The sequence below is a fragment of the Ranitomeya imitator genome, chromosome 3, assembly GCF_032444005.1.
Source record: "Ranitomeya imitator isolate aRanImi1 chromosome 3, aRanImi1.pri, whole genome shotgun sequence".
Lineage (NCBI taxonomy): Eukaryota > Metazoa > Chordata > Amphibia > Anura > Dendrobatidae > Ranitomeya > Ranitomeya imitator.
The window spans coordinates 466,203,834-466,218,212 of NC_091284.1; the positions used below are offsets into that span (position 1 = coordinate 466,203,834).

General features: G+C 43.4%; 1 protein-coding gene across 4 annotated transcripts in view; it reads left to right on the top strand.

The window, feature by feature from the left end:
* Nucleotides 1-14,379, top strand: part of CLIP2 (CAP-Gly domain containing linker protein 2) — a 201,650-nt gene that overhangs the window by 163,462 nt on the left and 23,809 nt on the right. For all 4 annotated transcript variants that reach the window (XM_069757447.1, XM_069757445.1, XM_069757449.1 and 1 more), the window contains exons 5-8: nt 2,814-3,027; nt 9,012-9,209; nt 11,443-11,546; nt 13,332-13,392. In XM_069757447.1, the coding sequence (XP_069613548.1) occupies nt 2,814-3,027; nt 9,012-9,209; nt 11,443-11,546; nt 13,332-13,392 (577 nt within the window). The remainder of the gene's footprint in view (nt 1-2,813; nt 3,028-9,011; nt 9,210-11,442; nt 11,547-13,331; nt 13,393-14,379) is intronic.

Here is a 14,379-nt window from a genome sequence, read left to right on the forward strand (position 1 = left end):
TGACGTACTATCCCGTCCAGGGTCAGATAAGCCCAGGGCACCTCGACGGGATAGTACGTCTAAGGTCACAGAGGGGTTAACTCATTCTAACTGTCAATATAACCTATTGGTACTCATAATATGATTGCAATTATATTTCTGTATGTGATATAAACATCAGACAAACACTAATAAAAACCAGAGGGCAGCAGATCATGTGAAAATATAATTTTGGTGTCATTCTCAAAAATTTTGGCCATGACTGTAGTAAATCCATGGGTTGGGGACCACCAGGCCACCCTCATCCTTTGCCCTCTGCAGATGTTCCAATTTGATGCGCCCCCGTCCACCCCTCCAGATTAAATCCCTAAATAGAGTATTGATCCTATAAAATTTACTCTGAGGCAGCCACACAGGAGCATTATGCAATATATAGAGGAGCTGAGGCATAAGTATCATTTTGATCAAATTGGCTCTGCCTGCGACAAAAATAGCTTTTCCAGGCCCCAATCTTCTGCTGGAATTTCCCAAGCAAAGGAGTCAGGTTGAGCCGCACATAGTCCTCTATTTTGTTCGAAACCACGATGCCCAGATATTTAAACTTGTGTACTACTCTTAAGAGAACCCCAGGGTCAAGAGTCAGAGGAGCTGACGCGTCCATGGGCAACAACACAGACTTCTCCCAATTAATAAGTAATCCGGAAAGAGCCCCAAATTTAGAAATACTGTTCATAGCGGCCCCCAGAGACTCCTGTGCATCTTCCAAGAACAATAACACTTCGTCAGCATACAGGGCTATTTTTTCTTCATAGTTTCCATACCGAAACCCCTTTACGTCCCTGTCCCTCCGTATTGCCGCCGCCAGGGGCTTTATAGCAATTGCAAACAACAGAGGAGACAAGGGGCACCCCTGCCGCATTCCCCTATATAAAGGGAAATCCCCCCACAACACTCTATTTACCCGTATCCTGGCTCTTGGAGATGCATACATCAGCTGCACCAACCGTATGAACCTCTCACCAAAACCCATAGCCTTCATGACTGCCCACAAATACCACCACTCCACACTATCAAACGCCTTAGTGGCGTCTAAAGACACCACAACCCTCCGACCCATATTATCCTCCTTTACCTGCATATTGATAAACAGTCGTTGAAGATTACATGCTGTAGAGCTATTGGGCATAAATCCGGACTGGTCCCAGTGTGCTAATGTCGTTATCACCTTGTTGAGACGGTTAGCCAACATCTTGGCCAAGATTTTGATATCTATCGTTAATAGTGATATTGGTCGATAAGAAGCTGGATCCCTCGGGTCCTTACCCTGTTTTGGCAGTACAACAATTATTGCCTCCTGCATGGACCTCGGCAGCTCCCCCTCCACTAGACCAGCCTCATACACCTCCAATAAGGCAGGAAGCAGTATCTCTATATATTTTTTATACACCTCCCTTGGGATCCCATCTACCCCCGGGGATTTATCATTGGGCATAGAGACAAATGCGGCGTCAAGCTCCTCCAAATTAAACGGCTCTTTGAGAAGTCCCCGTTCGGCCACTGAGAGTCTGGGAAGCTGTACCTCTGTCAAGAAACCATCCACCTCCTCCATCGTTGGCTGTACCCGTGATTTATAAAGATCTGAGTAATACTCGTCATCACCTCTAAAATTGCTTTGCAACCAGTGTGCTCCTTCCCATCCCTTCCCATCAAAGCGACTATATGTGTGGAATCTCTCTGCACCAACACTATTCTGGAAAGGAGATGACCCCCCTGTCCCCCTCTTCGAAGTATTTAGCAGTTTGAAACATTCTTCTACGTTCCGCCGTTTTCATTGCCATCTGACATACTCTATTCTGCGCCACCTTTAATCTTCCCTGTGCCTCTGGGGATTGATCATTAATTAATGCCTCCTCAGCCTCCTCCAACTCTTTTATCAACATCTGATCCTTCCTGCCTGTTTCTGCCTTGACTCGGGATATCCCCTTAACCCGGCTGTTGTCTTCGGTCTGGGGAGACCGATTTTGAACTTTGGCATTTTTTGGTGTGTTCAAGATGCGGTTCTGAAACTTGTGGTTGATTGACTTAAATGAGGGTGGGTCGGTCGACCACGGGTTTCAGAGCCGCATCTTGAATATTTTAAAGAATATTGAAGTTCAAGGTCGGTCGTTTTTGACCAAAGACAATAGCAGGGTTAATACAGAGCCCTCTGAAGTAGGCCTTCATGGCCTCCCATACCGTCAATACCGAAGCCGACCTAGCATTAATTTTAAAATATTCCTTAAGTTCCCCCCCATGCGTCCATCTAAATCAATATGGTGTAGCCAGAACGGATTTGCACATGTCAGTCTTGATGAAGGGGTCGATGGACTATGATGCTCCAAATAATGAGGAGCAAGTCACTTTAGGTGTATTTTTTCAATGGCATAAGTCTCACCGGAAATGATACTCCGGTCAGCCTTTCTGATGTACAAAACATCGGCACTTTTGCTGAATTTGATGGACATCCATAGCCACACGTTGTCCACACAGGATCTTCTGCTTATTTTGGTGGAGCTGCTTCAAACGGCCACAAAAGTGCCAAAAGCCACAAAATGATTGTACCACTGCAGGTTCCATCTTTTTAAAACATTTTACACCAGACTTCTGGCGTAAAATCTTTAATGAATTTGTTCCTATATATTTATGAGAAGTAGGAAGCAAATGTTTTTTACATATAGGATGCCCCAGCTTTTACTGTTTATTGATGTGAATCACCTTAACAAATCTGACTTTGACAACATGAAATATCTACTAATTTCAACTGTCACATAATTTATGTTTATTTTTCTTTTTAGATATTTCCAGTGCCCACCAAAATATGGTCTTTTTGCTCCAATTCACAAGGTGATCCGCATTGGGTTCCCATCAACCAGTCCAGCTAAAGCTAAGAAAAGCAAGAGAATGGCCATGGGAGTGTCAGCGCTAACTCACAGTCCTAGCAGTTCTTCTATAAGTTCAGTGAGCTCAGTCGCATCCTCTGTAGGAGGCAGACCCAGCAGAAGCGGATTGGTAAGAACATGTTCTTGGGTTGAGTTTTTTAAAATGAGGGTCCACCAACTATTACCATTGGCTCTGTAGTCCTGGAACGTTAACATCTTTGCAATTTATCTATATAACAGTTTCTCAGTTTTTTAGTTACCGTATTTTTCAGTTTGTTCTTACTCTGTATGGAAAGAAAAATCCTCTGTTGATAGGCGTCGGTTTACACTTCTTCTTTACCAGGGTTGTCAGTAGTATTGTCACTTGAGAGCATGAATAGCACAGCATTATATATTATTGCCATATAAATTAAATATACCTTGATTGACTCAATTATAAGTAATTTAGGTGTATCCAGTGACATTTTGATTTACCATACAACAGATTCAGCATGGCCTTATGGATTTCTCTGTGTTTGTAAGCAATGAGACAAACATTCTATTGGCTGCTGACCGTTTTATATTTTTACTAGCTATTGAACCCGTTCTACGCCCGGGTGGCGAGCATCTATATTGGTATATGGTCTCCATCCTGGTATGTGCTGCTCCATCCTGCGTCCCCATCCTGTCATGAGCTGCTCCATCCTGCGTCCCCATCCTGTCATGTGCTGCACCCATCCTGCACCCCCATTCTGACATGTGCTGCTCCAATCCTGCACCCCCATTCTGACATGTGCTGCTCCATCCTGCGTCCCCATCCTGTCATGTGCTGCACCCATCCTGCTCCCCCATCCTGCCATGTGTTGCACCCATCTTGCGCCCCCATTCTGTCATGTGTTGCACCCATCCTGCGCCCCCATTCTGTTATGGGCTGCTCCCATCCTGCGCCCCCATTCTGACATGTGCTGCACCCATCCTGCGCCTCCATTCTGACATGTTCTGCACCCATCCTGCACCTCCATTCTGTCATTTGCTGCTCCCATCCTGCGCCCCCATCCTGTCATGTGCTGCTCCCATCCTGTGCCCCCGTTCTGTCATGTGCTGCTCCCATCCTGTGCCCCTGTTCTGTCATGTGCTGCTCCCATCCTGCGCCCGTTCTGTCATGTGCTGCTTCCATCCTGCACCCCCGTTCTGTCATGTGCTGCCCTATTGTTGAATTTGCTTCTCCCATCCATATGCCCCCTAAGCTGCTCCATTATGGTTGATGGCCCCCATAAGATGCTCCATAGTATATGCCCCGTACACTGCTCCATTATGGTTTATGGCCCCCATAAGATGCTCCATAGTGTATGCCCCCCGTACACTGCTCCATAAAGGTTTATGGCCCCCATAAGATGCTCCATAGTGTATGCCTCCGTACACTGCTCCATAAAGGTTTATGGCCCCCATAAGATGCTCCATAGTGTATGCCCCCCGTACACTCCTCCATTATGGTTTATGGCCCCCATAAGATGCTCCATAGTATATGCCCCCTGTACACTGCTCCATAAAGGTTGATGGCCCCCATAAGATGCTCCATAGTGTATGCCTCCGTACACTGCTCCATAAAGGTTTATGGCCCCCATAAGACGCTCCAGTGTGTATGCCCCCGTACACTGCTCCATAAAGGTTTATGGCCCTCATAAGACGCTCCAGTGTGTATGCCCCCGTACACTGCTCCATAAAGGTTTATGGCCCCCATAAGACGCTCCAGTGTGTATGCCCCCGTACACTACTCCATAAAGGTTTATGGCCCCCATAAGATGCTCCATAATATATGCCCCCGTACACTGCTCCATTATGGTTGATGGCCCTATAAGATGCTCCATTGTATTATATGCCCCCCATAAGATGCTCCATTGTATTATATGCCCCCCATAAGATGCTCTATTGTATTATATGCCCCCCATAAGATGCTCCATTGTATTATATGCCCCCCATAAGATGCTCCATAGTGTATGCCCCATATGCTGCTGCCATATATATAAAAAAAAAATACCATACTCACCTATGGTCGCTGGGCGCCGAGTGCCAGGGGCCTGAGCAGGTGGGGACACCGGCGCGCTGTGGGGGTCAGGTGCCGGTATCACCGCTAGCTCAGGCCCCCAGCACTTGCTATACTCACCTGTCTGTCCCGTTCCACCGCTGTGCGCCGCCATCTTCCGGCTCCTCTGGCTGTGACTGTTCAGTCGGAGGGCGGCGCCGGCGCGCATTAAGCGCGTCATCGCGCCTTCTGAACTGTGAACGTCACAGCAGAGGACCCGGGAGATGGAGCCGCACGCAGCGCTGGAACGGGGGACAGGTGAATATACTTAGCGTCCTGGCGGTCCATGACTCTCCGGTGGAGATCGCAGTGTGCGTTCAGTGTTTACGCATACCGCGATCTCCTGGGAGCGTCACTCTGTGGGGGCCAGACTGCGCCGGCGCTTGCGCAGTCTATAAAGGCTTCGGACAGAGTGACGCTCCCAGCGTTATATTATAGATAACTATGCTTTGTGCATTGTTAGATTTCTTTCCACACAACAGAGTATAGATAAACTGTAAAAAAGAGGTTATTCAGTTGTGTCTATTAAAATAAAATTGTGATATACAATATTATCTTTCAGTTTGTGCCTACTAAACCATATTGCTAGTCTAATATCTGAAGAAAATGATCTGGAAGATAGGTGAAATGGTGCAGAAGTAGTCGTAATTGGCTATTTCTTGTCATTGCTGTAACAAAACTGCAATATAATAACAAGTAACGAAACGGGGGGGAAGGAAGGATCCAACACAACAACCTGAGGTCTATAATACATAAAATTGCTTTATTGTGGAAGGCAAAAGGCAATAACAACTGCAAACAAGTCATCCAAAAAAGTAAAAAGGAACACAGTGAACCCCAGGTGCCAAAATCAATATTAGGTGCTTAAAATATGATAACAGGGTATAAGACTACTACTAAGGGTCCCCATACATATTAGGTTAAGTTGGCAGAACCCACTGAATTGTTAAGAATGGACAACTGTCTAAAGGTACCTTCACACTAAACGATATCGCTAGCGATCCGTGAGGTTGCAGTGTCCTGGCTAGCGATATCGTTCAGTGTGACACGCAGCAGCGATCAGAATCCTGCTGTGATGTCGTTGGTCGGGGCTAGAAGGCCAGAACTTTAGGTACCTTCACACATAACGATATTGTTAACGATATCGTTGCTTTTTGTGACGTAGCAACGATATCGTTAAGGAAATCGTTATGTGTGACAGCGACCAACGATCAGGCCCCTGCTGGGAGATCGTTGGTCGCTGAAGAAAGTCCAGAACTTTATTTCGTCGCTGGATCTCCCGCGGACATCGCTGGATCGGCGTGTGTGACACCGATCCAGCGATGTCTTCACTGGTAACCAGGGTAAACATCGGATTACTAAGCGCAGGGCCGCGCTTAGTAACCCGATGTTTACCCTAGTTACCAGCGTAAAAGTAAAAAAAAACAAACACTACATACTTACCTACCGCTGTCTGTCCCCGGCGCTCTGCTTCTCTGCACTCCTCCTGCACTGACTGTGAGCACAGCGGCCGGAAAGCAGAGCGGTGACGTCACCGCTCTGCTTTCCGGCCGCTGTGCTCACAGCCAGTACAGGAGGAGTGCAGAGAAGCACAGCGCTGGGGACAGACAGCGGTAGGTAAGTATGTAGTGTTTGTTTTTTTTACTTTTAGGATGGTAACCAGGGTAAACATCGGGTTACTAAGCGCAGCCCTGCGCTTAGTAACCCGATGTTTACCCTGGTTACCGGCATCGTTGGTCGCTGGAGAGCTGTCTGTGTGACAGCTCTCCAGCGACCAAACAGCGACGCTGCAGCGATCCGTATCGTTGTCGGTATCGCTGCAGCGTCACTTAATGTGAAGGGGCCTTTTATTTGGTCGCTGGCTCTCCCGCTGACATCGCTGAATCGGCGTGTGTGACACCGATTCAGTGATGTCTTCGTTGGTAACCAGGGTAAACTTCGGGTTACTAAGCACAGGGCCGCGCTTAGTAACCCGATGTTTACCCCTGGTTACCATCCTAAAAGTAAAAAAAACAAACGCTTCATACTTACCTTCGGCTGTCTGTCCCTCGGCGCTGTGCTTTCCTGCACTCACTGTGAGCACAGCGGCCGGAAAGCAGAGCGGTGACGTCACTGCTCTGCTTTCCGGCCGCTGTGCTCACAGCCAGTACAGAGAAGCAGAGCGCCGGGGACAGACAGCGGAAGGTAAGTATGAAGCGTTTGGTTTTTTTACTTTTAGGATGGTATCCAGGGTAAACATCGGGTTACTAAGCGCGGCCCTGCGCTTAGTAACCCGATGTTTACCCTGGTTACCGGCATCGTTGGTCGCTGGAGAGCTGTCTGTGTGACATCTCTCCAGCGACCAAACAGCGACGCTGCAGCGATCCGGATCGTTGTCTGGATCGCTGCAGCGTCGTTTAGTGTGAAGGTACCTTAAGGTGCATGGATACCTCCGATTATATCTCAACAGATGATCCCAGAAGGGGATAAGGTTTGGGAGGTTTGAATTTTAATGACTGATTCTTTTGTTATTCAGTAAATAAACCGCTACCAGATACAACCTCTTTGATCAAACATGATTGTTTGAATGAGCCAAACTTTTGTGTATGGGGAAGTCAAGATATATAATTGTCTAATCTTAAAGGGGTATTCTTAAGGTATTAAAATGCATTCATTAGTTAAACTGTATGAAAATAAGCAAGTTTGCAATTGACTTGCTTTTTCTATCTGTTGTCATTCTCCAGTTCTGAAAACTTTTATCTCTCACACTGCACAGCTTGTTAACAAGGAGTTTTGCTACAAGTGCCTGCCCAGACTCTGGCAGCAGTTACATTCAAGAAGAGAGGTTCACTCCTAACATACCAATCAGCTTTCTCCAGTCCATTATTTCTGTGCAGCAGTTAGCTGCTCATTTTCCTTCCCTTCTCTCTCAGCTCCTGACAAACGACTGTTATAAATCTTCCAAAATCACCAGATCCCACCATTGGCTGCTATCACTGGAGGTTTCTTATGGTACCGTCACACTAGACGATATCGCTAGCGATCTGTGACGTTGCAGCGTCCTCGCTAGCGATATCGTCCAGTGTGACAGGCAGCAGCGATCAGGCCCCTGCTGTGCTGTCGCTGGTCGGGGAAGAAAGTCCACAACTTTGTTTCGTCGCTGGACTCCCCGCAGACATCGCTGAATCGGCGTGTGTGACACCGATCCAGCGATGTCTTCACTGGTAACCAGGGTAAACATCGGGTTACTAAGCGCAGGGCCGCGCTCAGTAACCCGATGTTTACTCTGGTTACCAGCGTAAAAGTAAAAAAAACAACCACTACATACTTACCTACCGCTGTCTGTCCCCGGCGCTCTGCTTCTCTGCTCTGGCTGTGAGCGCCGGGCAGCCGGAAAGCAGAGCGGTGACGTCACCGCTCTGCTTTCCGGCCGCTGTGCTCACAGCCAGACCAGAGAAGCAGAGCGCCGAGGACAGACAGCGGTAGGTAAGTATGTAGTGTTTGTTTTTTTACTTTAACGATGGTAACCAGGGTAAACATCGGGTTACTAAGCGCGGCCCTGCGCTTAGTAACCCGATGTTTACCCTGGTTACCGGCATCGTTGGTCGCTGAAGAGCTGTCTGTGTGACAGCTCTCCAGCGACCAAACAGCAACGCTGCAGCGATCCGGATCGTTGTCGGTATCGCTGCAGCGTCGCCAAGTGTGACGGTACCTTAACCCTTTAGATCTCAGACAAGCTGATTAATTACCTTTACTTATTTAAAAAGACAGATCAAAGCCTTAAGGTACATGATGGATACTTTAGAAATTACCTCCTGAGAGCCCCTGCAGAAGCCACTGATTGGTGGTAATATATGTGGGGTCTTCCACTTGCCATAGGAACAAATCCATCCTTAAACGATTCAAATTTTTTGTGCTCATGTACTAAACTATTTTATGAGATAGCGACGCACTTTTGTGGGCTTAACTATGTGGGATTTTAAGCAGGGTTACTTTGATTTATATGTTTATAAAAGACATTGTACACATTTGATTTTTCCTTAGTGTAACTTTGTTTTTTTAACACGCCTTAGCTTACAGAAACATCATCACGTTATGCACGGAAAATCTCCGGAACAACCGCCTTACAGGAAGCTCTAAAGGAAAAACAGCAACATATTGAGCAGTTATTGGCTGAGAGAGATCTGGAGCGAGCAGAAGTAGCAAAAGCCACCAGTCATATCTGTGAAGTGGAAAAGGAGTTAACACATTTGAAAACTCAACATGAGAAGGTTTGTGGAACTTCAAATGGATCTCCAAAAATACATAGGAGGTGCAATACGACACCTCTCTGTGCAGGCCTAAAAATACATATCCTTGATTCATTTAAATATGTTTTCTAGGAGCAGAAATATTTCTGGTGCTATTTTTAAGGTGTCATTTCTCTTAACAGAAATAAGATGCTAAATGTAATAAGAATATGGTACATCAGCCACATCTATTTTCTCTGTCCCTTCGCTATATTATGCAATTTTATGTGGACTGATATATCACATGGTTTAAAAAAAAAAAAGTATTTTATGCAAAACTTTTTGATCTAGTATTTAGAATTTCATGAAATCCTGCTGCTACAAGGACACATTCACAGCTCACACAATACTGTGCTGTTGATCAGCGACATCTACTAGTTTTTTGCAGTATGAAAGCTACTATACTGGTCACATGAGATCTTATATAAGCTTTTGATGTTTATATCCTACACCAGATGTTCTTTTTGTAGATCTTGGTGACTTTTTTAAGGCCATTCAAACAGCTGTTTTTCATCAAACTAATCCTTGGCACCAGATAAAGTTACGCCTTTAGCCTATTTCATTCGGTTCTAATACAGAAATCAATGCATTTTATTTGTGTTTTTTGTACATTCTTAATTATTTTTTGTAACATATTCTTTTTATATGTGTACAATAATCACACGGAGCCTATAGCCTACTTTCCTACTATTGAAGTTTCTTACGATAAATTGTGAAAAACATAAATTGACGTTACTGCAGCGCAGAGCTGGTTTTACATTGCACACAATAAATATTACTCGGCATGATTGTGCTATATACAGCACAGGTTTCCCTACACGTATATCACACCACATGTTCAGCTAACGTTTCTGAATTCTTAAAGGAGTTATCCGGGACTTTTAAATTAACGGCCAATCTCAAGATAGGCCATCAATATTAGATGAACGCAGTTGTGCCTCTTGGGGATTAGCTGGTTGAAGAAACCATTGTTCTCCATTGAGTGAGCATCTCTTTCATTGTTCACCAGACACAGCTTTGTACTTTTAATAGTAGCTGGTAATGTATGGATAGAATGCTTCCCGGTGGTGCACAGATCAGATTTGGCTTTCGAAGAACAGCTGATATAACTATGAAGCAAAGGCCTACACACTTGAGGGGCATAAAAATAACATGTGACTTTAGTTTTTAAAATTCCAACAAAAATCCAGACAATAAAAACACCTCTCACACAGATCAGTACTTTTAATATCAACTTTGCCTAGTTTTACAGCTTTGTCCTAATCATTTCAATAGAACAGAGATATAGTGAGCTGTAATACAAGGTAAAGCTACTTCTAAAAGTATGGAGATGTGTCTGATCCACTATGAAGGGGACACATTGCAGCCATCTCAAAAAGCTGATCGATTGGAGCAACTGAGAGTCTGACCCCCACTGATATACTCTTGACGGACTGTTCTGAGGATTAAAATTTCACAGATAATGTTGGGTGTTGGGAAATGGTAAAAGAAGGTAGGGAGGTGAAATCACAACACCAAAGCAATATGTATCAGGAAGCGTGGGTTGGAGAGCAGAGTGATACTTCTCTTTTTCTTCACTGATATCTGAACTGCCCAAGATTAAATAATCTCTGAGTAGGCTCTGGGTCAGTCTTCTTCAGTGCAGGATGAACATACACTTCCTTTGCATGGTGAGGCGGATCTTCAAAAGCCACATAGCACTCTTAAAATACCGTAGTTATTAAGACATCAGGTCATCTGGATTGCCCCAACACTGTGGCACCAGTAAATAGTCCAAAAAGAATTGAATGGCATGATAATCTGTTTATGGGTAAATTCAAGTTTCAGGGCTACAGATTATATGCAATGGGACACTGAGGTGCAAAGAAGTTTTGTTTGAGAAACAGCATTTTGGATAGCACAGAGTTTCATACGTTGTTGGCCTACTTGATTTGGGTGGATATTCTGTCGGGTCCATCTATTCGTTCAAGTCCGTGTGCCCATCAGCTAACCTGCCAGAAGAGGTAGCTTTGGGTTGAACAAATTACCGATCAGCTGAATGTCCATTGAAAGAGGGTATTAGACTGCTTCCAGATATAACAAAGGACAGTCTACCTCCTGCAAGGAAATAAGCATGTTTACTTTCTAATTAGAGGTTCCAATGAGATAATTGGTCGATCGCAGCAGATTCAGCTTGCCTTGCAAGCTTCATTATTATTATATTTTTGTATTTTAGTACATTGCAGAAGCAGAGGGCAATCTTCAGAGGGCTCGGACTATGGTGGAGAGTACACAGAAAGAGAAAGTTGAGCTACTTAATCAGCTTGAAGAGGAAAGAAGGTAAAATCAGATATTACTTTATTCGTAGTAGGCAATAATTTATATTGAAACCTATATAATTATCTTTCAGCTAAGTATGCCATTCGATATGCACAAAATGTAAAAATTTTTGTACAAAGTAGTGCAGACACCAAGTAATATAAATAAAAAGTACTCTTTATTAATGCATGTTTAGAATATATATGAAAAAAACAACAGTTTTTAGACACAAAGAAATATATCAACTAAATGAGCAAGTAGACTCCTATATATAAAGTAAATTAATTTAATAAAAAACGATATATCCAGTACATAGAGATAGCACTGTACATTAAAGATCAATATTCAGAAAAATATTAAAAACTCCAAAAATTACAATGCAAATAAAACACAAAAAATATATTTGCTAAAGTAAATTTAAAGATTTGTCACTAGGTTTGTCCCAGAACCTGCCAGCCCTGATATTTAGCATTCTATAATGCTGTATATCTGCCCTCAACTCGACCTGCAAGACAAGAAAAAGACCTTTTGTCATACTCACCTGCAGGACTGTCAGTTCCTATGGGCATCGTTCGTCTTGGTCCGGCACCTCCCTTCTTCTTTTGATACCGTTCTCATTCTTGCTTCGTATGGATGATGAGTCGTAAATCATCCACACAGTGTCCCTGGGCATCGCGCTCATGCTTAGGCGTACTTCTCTCTGCCCTGTCAAGGCCAGAGCAAAGAACTGCGGTGCGCATGTGTTGGGAAAGGTCAGAGAGCCCAGGCGCATGCGCACTGCAGTACTTTATTCTGCCCTAGTCAGGGCAAACTAGTATGCCTGCACAAGAGCGCGATGTCGGAGAGACTGTGTGGACGACGTAGGACACATCATCCATATGAAGCATAGAAGGAGGCCAGCATTACAAGAAGAGGAGCGGTACCGGACCGAGACTGCAACACCCATCGGACCTGACTGCCAAGTAAGTGAATATAATAAAAGGCCTTTTTCTTGTCTTGCAGGCCAGATTGGGTGTATATACACAGCATATTAGAATGCTGTATATCAGGGCAGAAAGGTGGTGGCCTTATATCACATGCGACAAACCTGGTGACAGGTTCACCCATGGATTGGCTGAACACACATATTATTTAGGTAAATAAATATGCTTTATTCATCAAAGCTTTTACGCCAATATTCTGGTGTAAAAAACTTTAGAAAGTCGCAACTTGATGATCGTCCACAATTTTGTTAATTTTGACGTTCTATGCCTTTTACCCAGCATGGACAAAATCGGTGGAGCTCAGGAGGGACAGGGGCATGGTTACTGCTGGTCGTCAAGTTCATGAAAAATGGCGGTGTTCGCTAAGTAACAAATCTTACTACAGCAGGGACTGGAATAGGATGTGTGGTGAGGTGCACACCACTCGTCTGACGCTTCTGATTCATGAAGAGGCGTATTCCTCTTCATGAATTATGATCGTCTGACTCCATGCCATCTCCTCATCAAAATCAGCAGGAACAAATCAGAGGTCTGAGACCTTTATCATTCAGATCAATGAAGTAAGGTCGTTAGTAATTGAAAAACAGCTCAGTGAAAATATTAGTATCATTATTACCAAGATTAAGCAAAGTGTTTGCATGGAATCATTATTTTAACATTTTGGGGTTCATTCACTTGAATTCAGAATTGGTTATAGCCCTAATAATAATAATAATAATAATAATAATAATAGAGTAATACATATAACTAGAATTGACTATTTTAATTTAATTTCTGATCTCTGTATTAGGAGAAATAACGAATAATCTTTTTCACAATGTAGGAAAGTTGAAGATCTTCAGTTCAGAGTGGAAGAAGAGTCTATCACAAAGGGAGACTTAGAGGTATTGCTTGTAGCTTGCATTTTTGACAGTTCTTTTGTAATGTTAAAAGAATTATGACTCTGACATGTTACTTGGCTAGAATTTGGCAGAAGAGTTTTTTTTATAACTTAGAATCACTCTATGAAGCAACAATTATACATATATTATATGTCAGTTCTTCTAGTGATCTAGTGACATAAACCATCGGCAGCTTATTTTAACTACATCAACACATTGTGGAACCTTCATATTCTGTAGTTATATAGACAATTGACTTGTATACTCTTTACAGTGTTTGAGGTCCTCAGATAATGATAATTCATTACTGTGTATGAGTACATAAGCTGCCTATAAATACCTAAACCCATGGATTGATCAGTAAAGTGGATTCTGTTACTGTACAAATGTATTGTTTTGTTCTTGTTGAGTAGATTCTCCTGCATACATTAGGAACAATATATATCTGGCAATATTAGGATAAGCATAGAGTTCTGCTAGGAGTGCATTTCTATGGTATAAACACATTAAAATTAATTGTGGATTTTACAATAAAAAATGTGGCACAATGGAGAAAAAAATCTTTTAGGTTTTTGGGTAAAATTAATGTAATATATTGCAAAGGGGTTGTCCAGTTACCAGAAATATTTCACATCTTTTTATGGGTTGTATGAGACCGTGCATCTCAACTCCATTAGAAGTTTGGTGCTATTTTTTGGGGGGGAAAAGCTGGCCTTTTTTTAACTCTAGATGATCCCTTAGTAATACTTTTCTTATTCTGTCCCTCAGTGGATTCCTTTTTATTTTCAACTGTACAATGTCTGTAACCTGTACTGGGCTACAGACCTTTCCAAGCTTCCTAAGTAAAGGATGTATCTACCCTCCATTTGGTTTTCTTCCTGATTCTTTATTATATGTCTAGTTAGAACATTAGATCAATTTTATTGATATGACATTTATGATCCTCATTTATTTCTCATTCAACATAGGATAACTGCTTGTTATGTGCCT